Source organism: Pelophylax lessonae, assembly GCF_965119305.1.
Source record: "Pelophylax lessonae genome assembly, chromosome: 1".
In the NCBI taxonomy this organism is placed as follows: domain Eukaryota; kingdom Metazoa; phylum Chordata; class Amphibia; order Anura; family Ranidae; genus Pelophylax; species Pelophylax lessonae.
In genome coordinates, this window is record NC_138768.1 from 500,761,677 (window position 1) to 500,777,433 (window position 15,757).

A 15,757-nucleotide genomic window follows, 5' to 3' on the forward strand; every position below is an offset into this window, starting at 1 on the left:
AGACAAGCTGCAAAATTGCAGGAGGCGATTTGGTTGCTGTTGGGAACCCATCTACCCTCTCTGAGAACATGCATGCGGGTATTGGGTCTGATGGTATAAACCTTTTAGGCAGTTCTGTTTGCTCAGTTCCATACAAGACCTTTGCAAAAGGAGATTCTTGTCAATTGGAGCAAGGATCCAAAGTCCTTTGGACACTGTGATTTGGTTGAGCCACAACAGTCTGCTCTGTTGTGGTGGCTTCAGTCGCCAGCACTATGCCAGGGCTAGTCCTTTCTCCCGTTGTTTTGGACGGTGGTAACCACGGACACCAGCCTGTCAGGCTGGGGTGGGGTGCTGGGTAAGCTCTGTGCCCAGAGAACCTGGACAGCAGAGGAGTCCAAACTGTCGATAAATGTTTTGGAGCTCAGAGCGATAAAGCTTTGTCTGTGACAATGGACGACTCGTCTGCAAGATTGGTTCGGATTCAATCGGACTATGCCACAGCTGTGGCTTGCATCAATCACCAGGGGAGCATCAAGAGTGTCTTGGTGGATGAGATTCCGACCTGAGTGGCCCCAGACTGGTCTCGCTGGTCTTGGTATGCAGACCTGATAAGGTTGGTCGCTGATGCTCCTTGGTGACTTCCTCTCAGGGAAGATCTGCTGTCTCAAGGCCCGATCTTCCATCCTGCTTTACAGTCGCTGGCTTTAACGGCATGGCTGTTGAAAGCCAGGTGTTGAGAGAGAGAGAGAGAGACCTCTTTCTGACTCTGTGATTCCTACGCTATTGAAGGTCAGGAAGGCGACTTCCAGGAAGTTATATCATCGTACGTGGAAATCGTATATTTTATGGTGTGAATCATTGAAGGTGCACCCTCGCTTCTTTTCCATTGCTAGGGTTTTGGCCTTTCTACAGAAAGGGGTTGAACAGCAGTTGGCATTCGGTACTATCAAAAATCTTCAGAATGTTATCATCTGGGCACTCTTACAGCTTTTTACTTTCTATGGAAACATCTATCAGCGTGTCAACCTTTTTATATACAAACAGAGCAAGTTCAGAGTCTTTGTAAACGCTGAAGCTTTTTATAGCTGAAGTTTAATTTTAAAGCTGATGTATGGCCACATCCCTGGTGATTGATCGGGTGAGCTGTGGTGTCTCACCGGAGAGTCCTGGACCCGAATGCTGGTACATCACATGTCCGGAGCAAGTGAGCATCCTGATCCCCACTCTTATGATTATGATGTGCTTTGCATATTTATATCCCATGTACATGCATATTAGTGGATTTTAAATGGAATAAACTAGTTCATACGTTATTGCACTAGTTGGCTTTCCTCTTTCTTTTATGGTATATGTGGAGCGGCATCTTGAGAATCACCAAGGATCCATTATTTCCTATAACCTATGCAGTGGTGCATATTCCACAGCCCTATCCATGAGAGTGGAGGGCAAAAAGTGGGGGTGAGTGTTCTAGCTGAGGGGAGTGGAGTACAAAGGTGGCGGACACTTTGTTGGTGTGTTTCTGTTCAGCTTACACTGGAATCTCACTGGATCATCACATATCATTATTCTCCTATTATTGGACTTTTAGTTATACATTGATTTATTCATGTGTGTTTCACTGGAATTTTTTCACTGATTTTCACTTGATTCATTGTTCAATTAATTTTGGGATTGGGTTCTCGGTGATTATTTGAACACATATATTGATTCATTTGTTTGTTTATTTTGCTCACATATATTGTGTGCACTTTTCTGAGTTGAGCTCTGCTAGGTGGGATTATTTTTATTTTTCACTTTTTTCGTATATATATGTGTGTGTGTATGTATATGTATATGTATATGTATATATATATATATATATATATATATATATATATATATATATATATATATATATATATATATATATATATAAAAAACAATTTCTCTTCTAAATTGTTGGTCTTTTTTAGTTTACAACGCAAAAAATAAAAATGCAGTGGTGATCAAATACCACAAAAAAAGCTTATTTGTGTAAAAATTGTGTAATGCAGTACCGTATTGCAAAAAATGGTTATGAAAGAGGGTAAATCTTCCGGAGGTCAAGTGGCTAATTCCCCTTTGACCATCGGCATGCTAGTAAGAATTTTACAAAAAAACATTTTCTGTTTTTAATTTCTTGTCTTATTTTAGACCAAGTGATGTCATCACGGGGTCTCTGTACCTCCCTATGAATTGCAGACAGATCATAGTTAATGGGAGGGGTGGTTATGACGAGTAAGCGAGTGTAAACTCGGGAAACGCGTCAACCTTTTGTCCTTGTCCATGATGTTTTGATGTCCAGTTATGGATCTACAGTGGTGAATAAACTTCACATGTTCACTTACATTGGTGTGCGGTCATCACTTTGTGTTTGAAGATAATGGGAGGGGCAAATAGGATGTTGTACATAGCTTCCTGAAAACATCAAGGCATCCTCCTTCAGCACACTTCTCAAAAGTCCCAAGCCCTGATGCAAGCAGTCTGCTGGCTCTTTGGAAGAGTTGCACAAATATCAAAATGCCTTGATTGGTAAATTCCAGTCTGAAGGAGTGGGTGTTCTAGGCAGACTGCATTTGCATGCAGACTGTCCTAGGTAATGCCAACATGTGATGCTGTGCCTCCATGGTTGAAAGAACTGAAATCCAATGAATAAAAGGAGTGAGCCAGACAGAGGGTAAGAATTTTCTCCCACCAGTAAATGAAGCGGACTCTAGTTGACTTGCTTCAACAGAGTAAACCATATCAATACAGAAAAGGAACCTGTGCAACTGTGCAAGACTGAAGGTGAGGCTGGTGGCAGGTGTTCAACTTAAAAAAAAATTATGATAAATTGTAAGAAAACAATAATTTCCTATGTTCAAAATATTCATGCAATTTAAAGCTGTTTCTCTATCATCCACTGAGGGACACACATCCTTACGAATAATAGGCAACCAAGGATTATACTGCTGTCTACAAGAGAAATGGACACTTGTCACATAGGAACTGAAAGCTAGCCCCTTAAAGGCTATAACCCATCACACCTGTTCAGTTATGTTTGGTGTCCTTTGGAGAATGTCTTTCTTTCCTGTTATAATCTCATAAATTGTAAGACTTTCCACAATCGGCAGCTAATGATACATTCTTGCTGGATATTGAAAACCCTGGATGTCTCTCCAGTTAGCAGTTGAGTGACAGATTTCCCAGTTCATTTTGTAAATTGGTGATCTTTCTACAGTGGTCCTGCGGTCAAAAGTGGCATCCCATCTGTGATGCAGTTAGTGAAGCACTCCACTATTGAAGGCTCCCAGTAATTCTGGGTATTCCTTGCTGAGTTTTTGGGACCAGAGCTGCTGCAGTGGTGTGCTCTGCTCCAATTGTGTCTTCAGTTAAGCACATAATATAAACTGCAAAAAAATGTCCAAATGAGCTTCAAAAATAAATTCATCCACTTATGTCCATAACACTTGTGCTCCCGAGACGTGCATGGACTCACCATATATTATTTACCACCACAGCTAATGATCAAATAGAGCTTGATGGAATCAGTTCACAAGTTTTCCTAATGGAGACAGAACCTCTGCACACTGTAAAATCCACACAGCCCCCTCCTTTCGTATAATCTTTCTCACTGGACAGCTTTCTTCTTCAACTGAGCAGGTGTGTGAGGTTATTGCTTACAGGGGGCTTCAATTATGTGCCTAGTGTACATTTCTTCTGTAGGTGGCAGTATAACCCATGGTTGCTTATTATCCATAAAACTGTGTCCCACAATGAACTCTGAGAAAAATATTTTTTTGGTGAAAATCCTATTTTACTTGTATGTCTATGTTCAGTTGTCAATTTTGTGTGTGTTTTTACAGCTGCTGGAGCAAAATGGTGGATATGGCAATACTGTGAATCAGAAAGTGTTGTTACCCTCTAAACCTGTTGGGCAGCCAGGTATGTATGTATTATTAAGTATGTGTGTGTGTGTGTGTGTATATAATTATTTTTTTATTTTACTTTTGTTTTTCGTTACCCACTTTTATAGTTTTGCCAGTTAACCTCCCTGGTGGTATGATTATATCAGGAATTATGTACCGAAAGCGGTACAATTTTTTGCATGGAAATTTGGCGTTCTGTATTAAAGGCCTACAATTCTTAGTAATTACTGACTTAAAACTTACCAAAACAAGACTCTAGTAGACATCCCAGATGTGATAAATTTGAAACACAAACACATGAATTATAATCTAATCAATAATATAATTTTATTCAATAATGCAATGAAAAATAATGAAATTTTATCAAACAAAGAAATTCAATACACATCCTGAGTGTGAAACAGTTAGAAGCATGGAACTAGACAAAGTCTGACGTTGCAATCTGGACAATAGTACCTTGTTTCCTTTTCGGACTTTTCTTCCATTGCCATCCTTCTTAGAACAGCAAACGACGCACATCCTGGTAGGCGCTAACTTTCTTGGTGTGGGCGGTACAAAGTCCACAAAATGACGACCTGTCAGGCGTTCTGGATTGCCAACGTCAACAGCGCGTCGTCCGGGTCTGTTAGCAGATACTGATGATGGCGTCGGGTGGTTGATGAAAATCTGCTCAGCCACCTTCCAGATAAAGTCCGAATGAACAAGAGGTATGGTAGTGTTGGCTTTGTAAAGGATATAGGCGTTCCAAAGGCACTGTTCAAGGAGATGCCTGAAAATCTTTTTGTAGTACTTTTTTTGTTGCTTCCGCATCGCCGTGTAAAATATCATTGCCTCGGTCGACAACTCCCATTGCGTGATTATAGTCGATCACGACTTGCGGCTTCAGCACATCTGTTCCGTGTTTTGTGCGGACCATGGCAGTGGAGGTGCTGTGCACGGTGCTCATGAGACACACATCCTTTTTGTCTCGCCACCGCATTGCCATCATTTTACCCTTTTGAAAGGCAACATCTCTCCTTTTTTTAGCTTTTTCCTGCTAAACATTGATGGCATGTCACGCCGGTTTGGCCTAACAGTACCATACCCATCTGTTTTGTTTAGGAGCAAAACCTCATAAAGTTCCGGAGAGGTGTAAAAATTGTCCGTTGTCACGCAATATCCCTGGTTGAGCAGTGAAAGGACAGGGGATGTGGCCATCCCATAGCTGCTGTACCTGGGATTGAACTTGGTACCTTTCCCGGTGTAAATGATAGCATTCCAGATATATCCGGTGGATGATTCACAGAGCATATAAAATTTGATCCCGAACTGCGCTCTTTTGGATGCAATAAATTGTATCCAGCTCAGGCGTCCCTTGTAGGCCATCAGACTTTCGTCCACACTGACACCCCTGTCTGGCACATAGGTCCGCTGGAAGTTGATGACAATCATTTGGCACACCTCCCAGATTTTTTTGAGTTTGGGCGCAGGATGCGTGGCCTCATCAAACTCTTCGTTGTTGGCAAAATGCAAATTTTTCATGATCAGTGAAAAACGGTATTCGGATATCACTGTGCCAAAAAATGGAGTGGCCAGCATCTTATTGGTGGTCCAATACCATTTCTGGAGCGGTTTCCCCACCACCCCCTGAAGGATGATGAGTCCCAGAAACTGCCAGATGTCCTCTTTACTGACCGGTTGCCATTTTCTGGATCGGGAAAATCTGGCACGCAGCGTAGCGGATTGCTGCTCATGGTAGCGGTTGGTTTCAGTGACTATTTTTAGAATTACCTCCTCAGTTAGAAATAACTTCAGGTACGCCAGAGGGTTGTCACTCTCCACATCAACCTTCATCCCAGGAGATCCAGTGAATCAGAATCTCGGGGGCGCTGCCTGGTCCGCATCGCAGTTTAGAGGGCACAAAGTGCGCACATCACTTAGGTCAGGTGCGGGATCATCGGCGTCACTTTCTGGATCAGTGTCGGTGTCAGAGTCAGATGACAAATCTCCCCACGACTCACTGTCACTCTGTTCTGCGAGCAGCTCCGTGTTCCCCACGACTCACTGTCACTCTGTTCTGCGAGCAGCTCCGTGTCGCTGCCGCTGTTGCAGTCGCTCATCTCATCCAAAAGCGCATATGTAGGACAGCGCTTTTTTGAAGCCATTTTCAAATGATTTTATTTCTCACAAATGACAATGGCAAGGGGCACTGAAAGGGCACTGTGTCTTTTACCAAAGTGATACAGTGTAATCCTCTCATTGAATTTCCCTCCCTAGTTCCGCTCCCATGCAGCATTGCTGCTGCAGGGAACGGAACCAGGAAGTCATCAGAGCGACGGACGGCGCGGCGGGGATCTCGGCTGGCGATCACAGCAATGGGAGATCATCGCTGGATCGTCAGGAGAAGGTATGTGATACCGCTGCTCGCTCTGCACATCCACCCTGAGCGTGACTCGGGGATACCGATAATAGCAGGGAAAATCCACCCCGAGTCACGCTCGGGGTTACCGCTAAGCTGGTTAAGCAGCCAAACTCCCAGCCCGACCGCATTGTGGATGTAGAAGGGGGCATGGCCTGCGAAGGAGAGATGCCTTAGGCTGTTTTATATCTGCATCTAGCGGGAGGGTTGCTTCTTAACTTCTTGTATGTTATATACAAAAAGGAATGTGTAACACCTAGGAAGTATGGTGTACACAAGAAAAAGTGGGTTAATAGATGGACACACGGAGCATTAAAACAGACCTTTATTGAAACCTTGATTGAATAATAAAAGACATAACCACAGCATGTCAAAGTGAACCAGGAAAATGAAAAAAAGACAACGTTGTCTATTAGGGATAAGGGAAAGACCAGCAGCTGCTCATATGTTACCCAAGTCCATACATGAACCAATCACCACAACATCGGCCCCTTGTAGGTTGCCTTAAGCTGGCCATACACTGATAACACGGATAGAATATCTACAGTGCCAGTGCCGGCATTTGTATTTTGACAGCCAGCACCAGCAATTGTTGCAAAACCCAAACAGTGGCTGCATCAGATGGGTTTCAGCCTCCGTTCAGCCAGCTGTTTATGAAATTAATTTGGGACAGTTCAACAGGAACTGGCCAAAATTTGCTCAGTTTATAACCAGCTTCAGACACAACAGGATGAGGGGTGTCTGATCCAGTCGTCATTTTTGAGGCAAACCTTTTCCTAGAATAAATTAGTAAGATAAAAATACTGGTAAAGTAATAGAATTTGCTTTCTATTGTATTTATATTTGTAGTGGCTAGAATTGCTCAACAGGTGATCAGGACAAATATCAACATATACAAATTGTTGTTCTTCTTGAATGTAATTAAAAAAGCCTATTCACATAGCAGACATTTAAAAGTCATGTTAGTCTAGTAATAGTCAGAGATCTTTAAAATGTTTCTTACCCCAAAATTTCAAATTCCTGACATGGGTCTGTTGTATAATGTACTTGTGTCAAAAAAGTATCCTGGTCTCTTTTGTATTTCTTTTTTGTGTGAATTTTCCAATAGTCCCCTTGTTTTCCTATTTAAAACTGACTATGCTAAGCATGAGAACACATCTATCCAAATGTGGTCCGTTTTTCTGGCTTTCACTGGAAAAAGTTAGTGTACTGCTTTTTCACTCTCTCTCAAAGCCCCTATAAAAGCTGAGAAGAGAGATTATATTATCGCTTATAAACAAAAAAAGAAAAAAGTGTGTATGTATGTATGTATGTATATATGTATGTGTGTGTTAGGGATGTAACGATATCAAAATCTCACGGTACGATACAATTTCGATATTGACCACACGGTACGATATTTATTGCGATATTGTGGAAAAGCTCACGGTATTGTTAAATAGCTCACGATAGTTTTTGTGATGATAATAGCGAAAAAATACCGACATTTATTCTGCTTTTGCCAGTCAACAGGCAATTTATTGTTGTATTTATGGATCCATGACAACATAAAACACTGATCACATACACATAGTGCTTTTAAAGTGCAAGTTGTAGTCAGGAACATCAATAAGTGTATAGTAATATAATATTTGGTTGCATAACTTATTCTTCTGTGCAATGTTCAAGTTAAGAAGCAGCTAGAACAATTGTAAATAAACAATAGGCAATTCCCTTTAAGTGCAAACAAAGATCAAGTTAAGTCAGGTTTAAATGTGCAAGGCAAATAAAGGCAGCCTTTTAAAACTGGTATTTAGGAACATAACTTAAATAAAATAGTCAGTCAAAAAGCCTTTAAAAAAACACTGACCTATCATTTAGCTTATGTTCACGTTTTTCATCAGAAAGATCAAAATATCTACACTGCAAGAAAAAAAAAAAAAAACAGTAAAAAAAATCCTTAAACTGTCTGGCAAAAAGCCTTCTGAAAAACACTGAACTATACTTTAGCTAATGTTCAAGTTTTTCTTTAGAAAAATCAAAAGATCTACATTGCAAGGGAGAAGAAGAGACCTCTGGGCATTTACAATATCCCCTGCTGTTGAAAATACCCTTTCACTGGGCACTGAGATAGCGGTTATACACAGGTAGGTCTTTGCTAATGAAGACAGAATAGGATACCGCCCTGCATTGTCTCTCCACCACTTAAGAGGGCAAGCAGACAGAGAAACTAATGCTTCTTTGCAGTAAGAGTCAATTTCTGCCTGAATTCCACCTGTGACTTGATTACTGCTAAAAGAAGAGCCAAGGAGGTCCTCAAGGGCATGCTTCTTCTTAAGTGGAGGCACAAAGCTTGCGCTGCTGTCGTCCAGATCTGCTGGATGTGGGCTTCTGGGCAGCACATCATCTTGGTCCTGGTTCATAAATGATAAAAAGACATTATATCAGCATTTTGTTACATTTTATTGTATTTCCCTCAATTTTCTCTATGGCACAGCGTTAACATTTTTTACCTGTTGTTGCATCTGTGATGCTTTGAAATGTATTCTTTCAAAGACGTCCTCTCTCTCTCCACTGCCTAGATGTTGCAGGGTCCGAAAGCGTGGATCCAAAGCACTGCTCTCCTGCATGAACTTTTCATCCTCTCCTTGGTATCTGTCAGTAAGATCCTTCAGAATGGCTACCTTCATCTGAGCAATGGCATTTGAGTCATGATTATCTGTGGCCATGCTGTTTTGAATCATTTGTTTTAGTGGTGAAATGAGAGATATTGTTGGTTGCAACTCATCACAGAGAACAGTTGTGGCCTTTTTTATTGGTAAAAGAATCTTCACAAGATCCTCTGCATTTGCAATGTCAGATGTGTCCAAAGTGTCAATTTCACGTGATTTGTGTCTCAGTTCATCACTCAGTAGGGCTGCAGCAACAGCTTGTTGCTGTTCAAAATAGCGCTCCACCATGTCCAGAGAGCTATTCCATCTTGTCACTACATCAATAATGAGTTTATGTACAGGGAGATTGAGTAGTTTTTGTTTGGTGGTCAGCACGGCAGTGGCTGTAGAACTGCGGTGAAAAAAACTTGCTACACGTCTGACTCTACCGAGGAGGCGGCTCACTGCGTTGACCTTTAAACCTGCTTGGGAGGCCAGGTTTAGTGTGAGCGCAAAGCACCGTATGTGAGGGGACAGTTCGGCTTCCTTTACTGCTACTCACATGTTGCTTGCGTTGTCAGTAACAACAGCAATCCTTGTTCCAATCTTGTCCACCCCCCACTCTTTGACTGCAGATTTAAGGACTTCAGCTATGTTTACGCCAGTGTGTGATTCGCTAAGCTGTCTAGTTTGTAAAAGGTAACTCTGCATTTCCCATTCACTCGTCAAAACATGTGCCTTAATAGTGATGTAACTGAGTCGCTCTGGAAGTCCACCCATCAGTGGTAATAGCAATGCACTCAGACTGTTTAAGGTTCAACATGACACGTTCTTTTGTCTCACGGTAAAGAGCAGGGAACACAGTTTGACTAAAATGAGCCCGCGAAGGCATTTGATACTTCGGCTCAAGCTTGGCCACTAACCTTTTAAATCCTCTGCCATCTACTGCAGAAAAGGGACGTAAATCACATGCTATGTATTCCGCGATGTACCTCGTGATTTCTTGAGCCCTTGCGCTGTTGTGTGGCATAGTTGTTGAAAATGCCTCCTTCAGGGTTTTTTGACCGGACAGGACTTTTTTTGTGAGAGAATCTGCAAACTTTTCGGGATGATGGGTCGTCAGATGACTTCGCATGTTGCTTGTGTTTCCTGTGTTGTATCGCAGTTTACTGTGGCAGTGCTTGCACATAGTCCATTGTCTGTCCACCACCTTCTCTCCTTTTGCGTTTTTTGACACGGCGAAATCAAAATGTTTCCAGACATCTGATTTAAAAGCTGCAGGGGCTGGCACAATCTCAAATTCGGGGTTGTTGTTTTCATCCTTATAAGTATCGCTGTCGGCCATGCTGGCTTGCTGTGAGCTTGTGTGGACACTAGTGGACACTGGGCAGTGACACAGCGTGCAGCGTGCAATCCTATTGGCTTAACAACGGTTGTTGTGACGACACAGCGCAAAGGATCATGGTCTATGTAGTTAACAATGATATGTTCCGCGGGACTGTGTTGAGAGAGCAGACAGGAGTAAAGATGCAGCATAAAAAAAGGGCAGCGCTGTCAGGTGCAAAAAATTGCTCTACCTGAAAACTATTGTACAAATGATGCTTATATAAATTAATATATAAACACTGAACACTTTATTATTAATGACTAACAGTTGCTCTTTAGCTCTTGGAAGCAAAGCCTTTTATTATTCCTCTTGCTTTTTGACGGACACCTGTCCTTTTAATATTGTAACCCAACCACGACGATATCGAGACACGATAGCGCGATACCGTCAATATCGTTACATCCCTAGTGTGTGTGTGTGTATATGTATATACGTATGTGTGTATATATGTGTGTGTGTGTGTGTGTGTATATATATATATATATATATATATATATATATATATATATATAATATATATATATACATATACATACATACAAAGGGTGGTAATAAACAGCGCATACTCAGACTGGGCTGAGGTAGTAAGCGGGGTGCCCCAGGGCTCAGTCCTGGGACCAACCTTGTTCAATTTATTCATAAACAGCATTGAGGACGGGATCAGTAGTTCGTTATCAATTTTTGCAGATGACACAAAATTGGCCAGGGCAATAACAGCACAGCATGAAGCAGATATCCTACAGAATGACCTGGACAAAATTACGGAGTGGGCAACGACATGGCAAATGAGGTTTAACGTGGAGAAGTGTAAGGTTTTGCACTTGGGGACCAAAAACATAAAAACACAATACATGTTAGGAGGGGAACCCTTGGGGGACTCAAAAATGGAGAAAGATCTGGGAGTCTTGGTTGATGATAGATTAGGCAACAGCATGCAATGCCAAGCGGCAGCTTCCAAAGCCAACAGAATATTAGCATGCATAAAGAAAGGGATGTATTCCAGAGATAAGACTATAATCCTTCCACTTTATAAAACTCTGGTCCGACCGCATCTGGAGTATTCTGTCCAGTTCTGGTCGCCAGTCCTCAGGAGGGATGTGTTGGAGCTGGAGAGAGTCCAGAGAAGGGCAACTAAACTAATTAGGGGATTGGAGGACCTTACCTATGAAGAGCGGCTGCAATCGCTCGATTTATTTTCCCTGGAGAAGAGACGTCTGAGAGGGGACATGATAGCAATTTATAAATATCTTAATGGGGATCTCAGCTTAGAAAAAAAGCTGTTCATTCGAAGGAATTGCATGAGGACTCGAGGACATACAATGCGATTAGAGGAGAAGCGTTTTAACCTCAGGCAACGTGGGGGGTTCTTTACTGTTAGGGCTACAAGATTGTGGAATTGTCTACCACAAGAGGTGGTTTCTGCGGGTAGTATGGTGACTTTCAAAAGACTCTTAGACTTACATCTCAAGGATCAGGAGATAAAGGGCTATGTAAGATGATTACAGTCACACACACCTACACAGGTTGAACTGGATGGACTATTGTCTTTATTCAACCTCACCTACTATGTAACTATGTAACTATGTAAATACATACAGTAAAACCTTGGTTTGAGAGTATCTTGGTTTAAGAGAGCTTTGCAAGACAAGCAAAATTTTCAAATAAATTTTGACTTGATATACAAGCGATGTCTGTCTTGATATACAAGTAGCCTCAAGTCACAGCTGAGTATAAAAGAAAAGAGAGGCGCCTTTAACTGTAGCAATATGGTTACATTTAATGAAGGTACAACATTTAGCAACTCACATGGTTGATGATTGGAACAAGCACATCTAAGGATGCAGGCATCCAGGCTAAAGCTGTCCACATAGACCATCCTCCGTACCGCCATTTACGTCATCCTTTCCATGCTTCCCCTCGCTTTACTGCAGGGTGGTCTTCCCTGTCAGGATTACAGACTGGCAGCCGGCGGTGCAGAAGATGGTCTATGTGGACAGCTTTACCCCAGATGCCTGCATACTTAGATGTGCCTGTTTTATTCATCAACCATGTGAGTTGCTAAATGTTGTACCTTCATTAAATGGAACCATATTGCTACACTTAGAGGCACCTCTCTTCTCTTTGATACTCTGTAGCTCCTGCTGGATTTTGCTTCTAATCCCCTTGTGGAAGCGGCTATTTGTGAATGGACATTTTATGGTTATATAACCTATCGCAATGCTATAATCTTTTTATATGGACTATAAACTGAAGGATTTATGAATAAATGGTTGTGGAACGAATCATCTGAGTTTCCATTATTTCTTATGGGGAAATTCGCTTTGATATACGAGTGCTTTGGATTACAAGCATGTTTCCGGAACGAATTATGCTTGCAATCCAAGGTTTTACTGTGTGTGTGTGTGTGTGTGTGTGTGTGTATATATATATATATATATATATATATATATATATATATATATATAATATATATTATTTTTTTTTTTTTTTTTTCCTCTCAATTGTTAATTGACAGACGCAGCTCCATATCTTCTTAGACCATTGGGTTATGCTTATGTTCCTCCAATCAGGAATAAGCACTAGGCAGGAAAAAGCTTTACTACGCCTATGGGGGCTGTCCCTGCAGGCATAGCCCCACACATTCTGCTACAGCAGCCAGTTTGTTTCTGCCTAGTTTAGGAATAGAACCTAGTTCCCTGCTGGGACAAAACTGGCTGCTGTAGCAGAGTGTGTGGGGTTATGCCTGCAGGGACAGCCCCCATAGGGGTGGTAAAGCTTTTTCCTGCCTAATGCCTATTCCTCATTGGAGGAGCATAACCCAACTGTCTAAGAAGATATGGAGCTGCGTCTGTCAATGAACTTCAGAGAAAAGCATTTTACGGTAAGTACAAAAATCCAGTTCTATGTGTGTGTATGTCTGTGTATGTCTGTATGTGTATATATATATATGTGTGTGTGTGTGTGTGTGTGTGTGTGTGTGTGTGTGTGTGTGTGTGTGTATATATATATATATACACGTGCACGCACACACAATAGTTTTGTTTTGCCTTTCATTTCTGCTTTGCCCTGAATGGGTTGCTTTACAAGGTAAAGGGTTCACATTCTTTAAAGAAGAAATAGTCTGGAAATTTGTTTTTCTTTCTGGTTACCTGCAACGCATACTAGCACATTATGTGACACTTAACCTGCAAACAAAGCCCACGTCCCCCCCGCTGGAGACCGCAATTAACTTCGCCCGTATTTCTTCTGGGTCTGTGGGCTCCAGCTGTGCTACTGGTCATAGCCGCGTGATTTCACTACAATGCATGCGCGTGGGAGCCGCCGGTCGCGGCACAGGGCTCTGAAGAAACGGCACGGGCAGCTGTTCCTTCAGAGCCCATGCACCAATGACATCATCGGCTGCATGCAATGTAAATATCTCCTAAACAGTGCAAGCTTTGGAAATACAGTGCCTAGCGAAAGTATTCGGCCCCCTTGAACTTTGCGACCTTTTGCCACATTTCAGGCTTCAAACATAAAGATACAAACTGTATTTTTTTGTGAAGAATCAACAAAAAGTGGGACACAATCATGAAGTGGAACGAAATTTATTGGATATTTCAAACTTTGTTAACAAATAAAAAACTGAAAAATTGGGCGTGCAAAATTATTCAGCCCCTTTACTTTCAATGCAGCAAACTCTCTCCAGAAGTTCAGTGAGGATCTCTGAATGATCCAATGTTGAGCTAAATGACAAATGATGATAAATAGAATCCACCTGTGTGTGTAATCAAGTCTCCGTATAAATGCACCTGCACTGTGATAGTCTCAGAGGTCCGTTTAAAGCGCAGAGAGCATCATGAAGAACAAGGAACACACCAGGCAGGTCCGAGATACTGTTGTGGAGAAGTTTAAAGCCGGATTTGGATACAAAAAGATTTCCCAAGCTTTAAACATCCCAAGGAGCACTGTGCAAGCGATAATATTGAAATGGAAGGAGTATCAGACCACTGCAAATCTACGAAGACCTGGCCGTCCCTCTAAACTTTCAGCTCATACAAGGAGAAAACTGATCAAAGATGCAGCCAAGAGGCCCATGATCACTCTGGATGAACTGCAGAGATCTACAGCTGAGGTGGGAGACTCTGTCCATAGGACAACAATCAGTCGTATACTGCACAAATCTGGCCTTTATGGAAGAGTGACAAGAAGAAAGCCATTTCTTAAAGATATCCAAAAAAAGTGCCGTTTTAAAGTTTGCCACAAGCCACCTGGGAGACACACCAAACATGTGGAAGAAGGTGCTCTGGTCAGATTAAAACCAAAATCGAACTTTTTGACAACAATGCAAAATGTTCTGTTTGGCGTAAAAGCAACACAGCTCATCACCCTGAACACACCATCCCCACTGTCAAACATGGTGGTGGCAGCATCATGGTTTGGGCCTGCTTTTCTTCAGCAGGGACAGGGAAGATGGTTAAAATTGATGGGAAGATGGGCAAAAATTTCAGTCTCTTGATGTGCAAAACTGATAGAGACATACCCCAAGCGACTTACAGCTGTAATCGCAGCAAAAGGTGGCGCTACAAAGTATTAACTTAAGGGGGCTGAATAATTTTGCACGCCCAATTTTTCATTTTTTTATTTGTTAAAAAAGTTTGAAATATCCAATAAATTTAGTTCCACTTCATGATTGTGTCCCACTTGTTGTTGATTCTTCACAAAAAGTTACAGTTTTATATCTTTGTTTGAAGCCTGAAATGTGGCAAAAGGTCAAAAAGTTCAAGGGGGCCGAATACTTTCGCAAGGCACTGTATGTACAGTACCTCTAGGTAAGCCTTATTATAGGCTTACCTATAGGTACAAACATTTACAGGGGGGTTTTAGTTTTTTTTACCTTAATGTATTTTGTGCATTAATGTACAAAGCCTTCTGTGCGGAATGTGTTCCCCCTAACCCCCCTTATACTTACCTGAGCCCAATCCAGCAATGTGCATGATAGCAGCGGCCCTCCTGACTCTGTCCCACCTCATTGCGCAGATTCATAGCAGCCATTGGCTCCCACTGCTGTCAATTAAATTCTGTGACGGGGGTTGGGGCCTAGCTGCTCAGTCTCTGTCATTGGACTCAGATAATGCGGCATGGGAGCTAGCCTGCATTAGTGCCCCCATAAGAAGTGACTTGTGGGGGTACCTGCCAAAGAACAGGAGCCTGGACCCCAGAAGAAGGGAATCGGGTCTGCTCTGCGCAAAACCATTGCACAAAGCAAGTGAGCATGACCTGTTTACTAATTTAAAGGAAAAAAAAGCAAACCTTTTAATGTTAGTTTAATTCAGATCTTCAAGCACAGGTAGGTTTTATGGCAGAAGAGTGTATATTTCTGGCTAAATCAACAAGTAATGCAATTATGTTTTGGGTGGGAGGTTTAGCAAAAGAAAAACTGCTTTGTTAATGC

At 41.9% G+C, this 15,757-nt stretch overlaps 1 protein-coding gene across 2 annotated transcripts in view; it reads left to right on the top strand.

The window, feature by feature from the left end:
• The window catches only part of GAK (cyclin G associated kinase), a 191,091-nt gene that overhangs the window by 86,326 nt on the left and 89,008 nt on the right, over nucleotides 1-15,757 (top strand). For both annotated transcript variants that reach the window (XM_082248017.1, XM_082248016.1), the window contains exon 10: nucleotides 3,846-3,924. In XM_082248017.1, coding sequence (XP_082104143.1) covers nucleotides 3,846-3,924 — 79 coding nt within the window. The remainder of the gene's footprint in view (nucleotides 1-3,845; nucleotides 3,925-15,757) is intronic.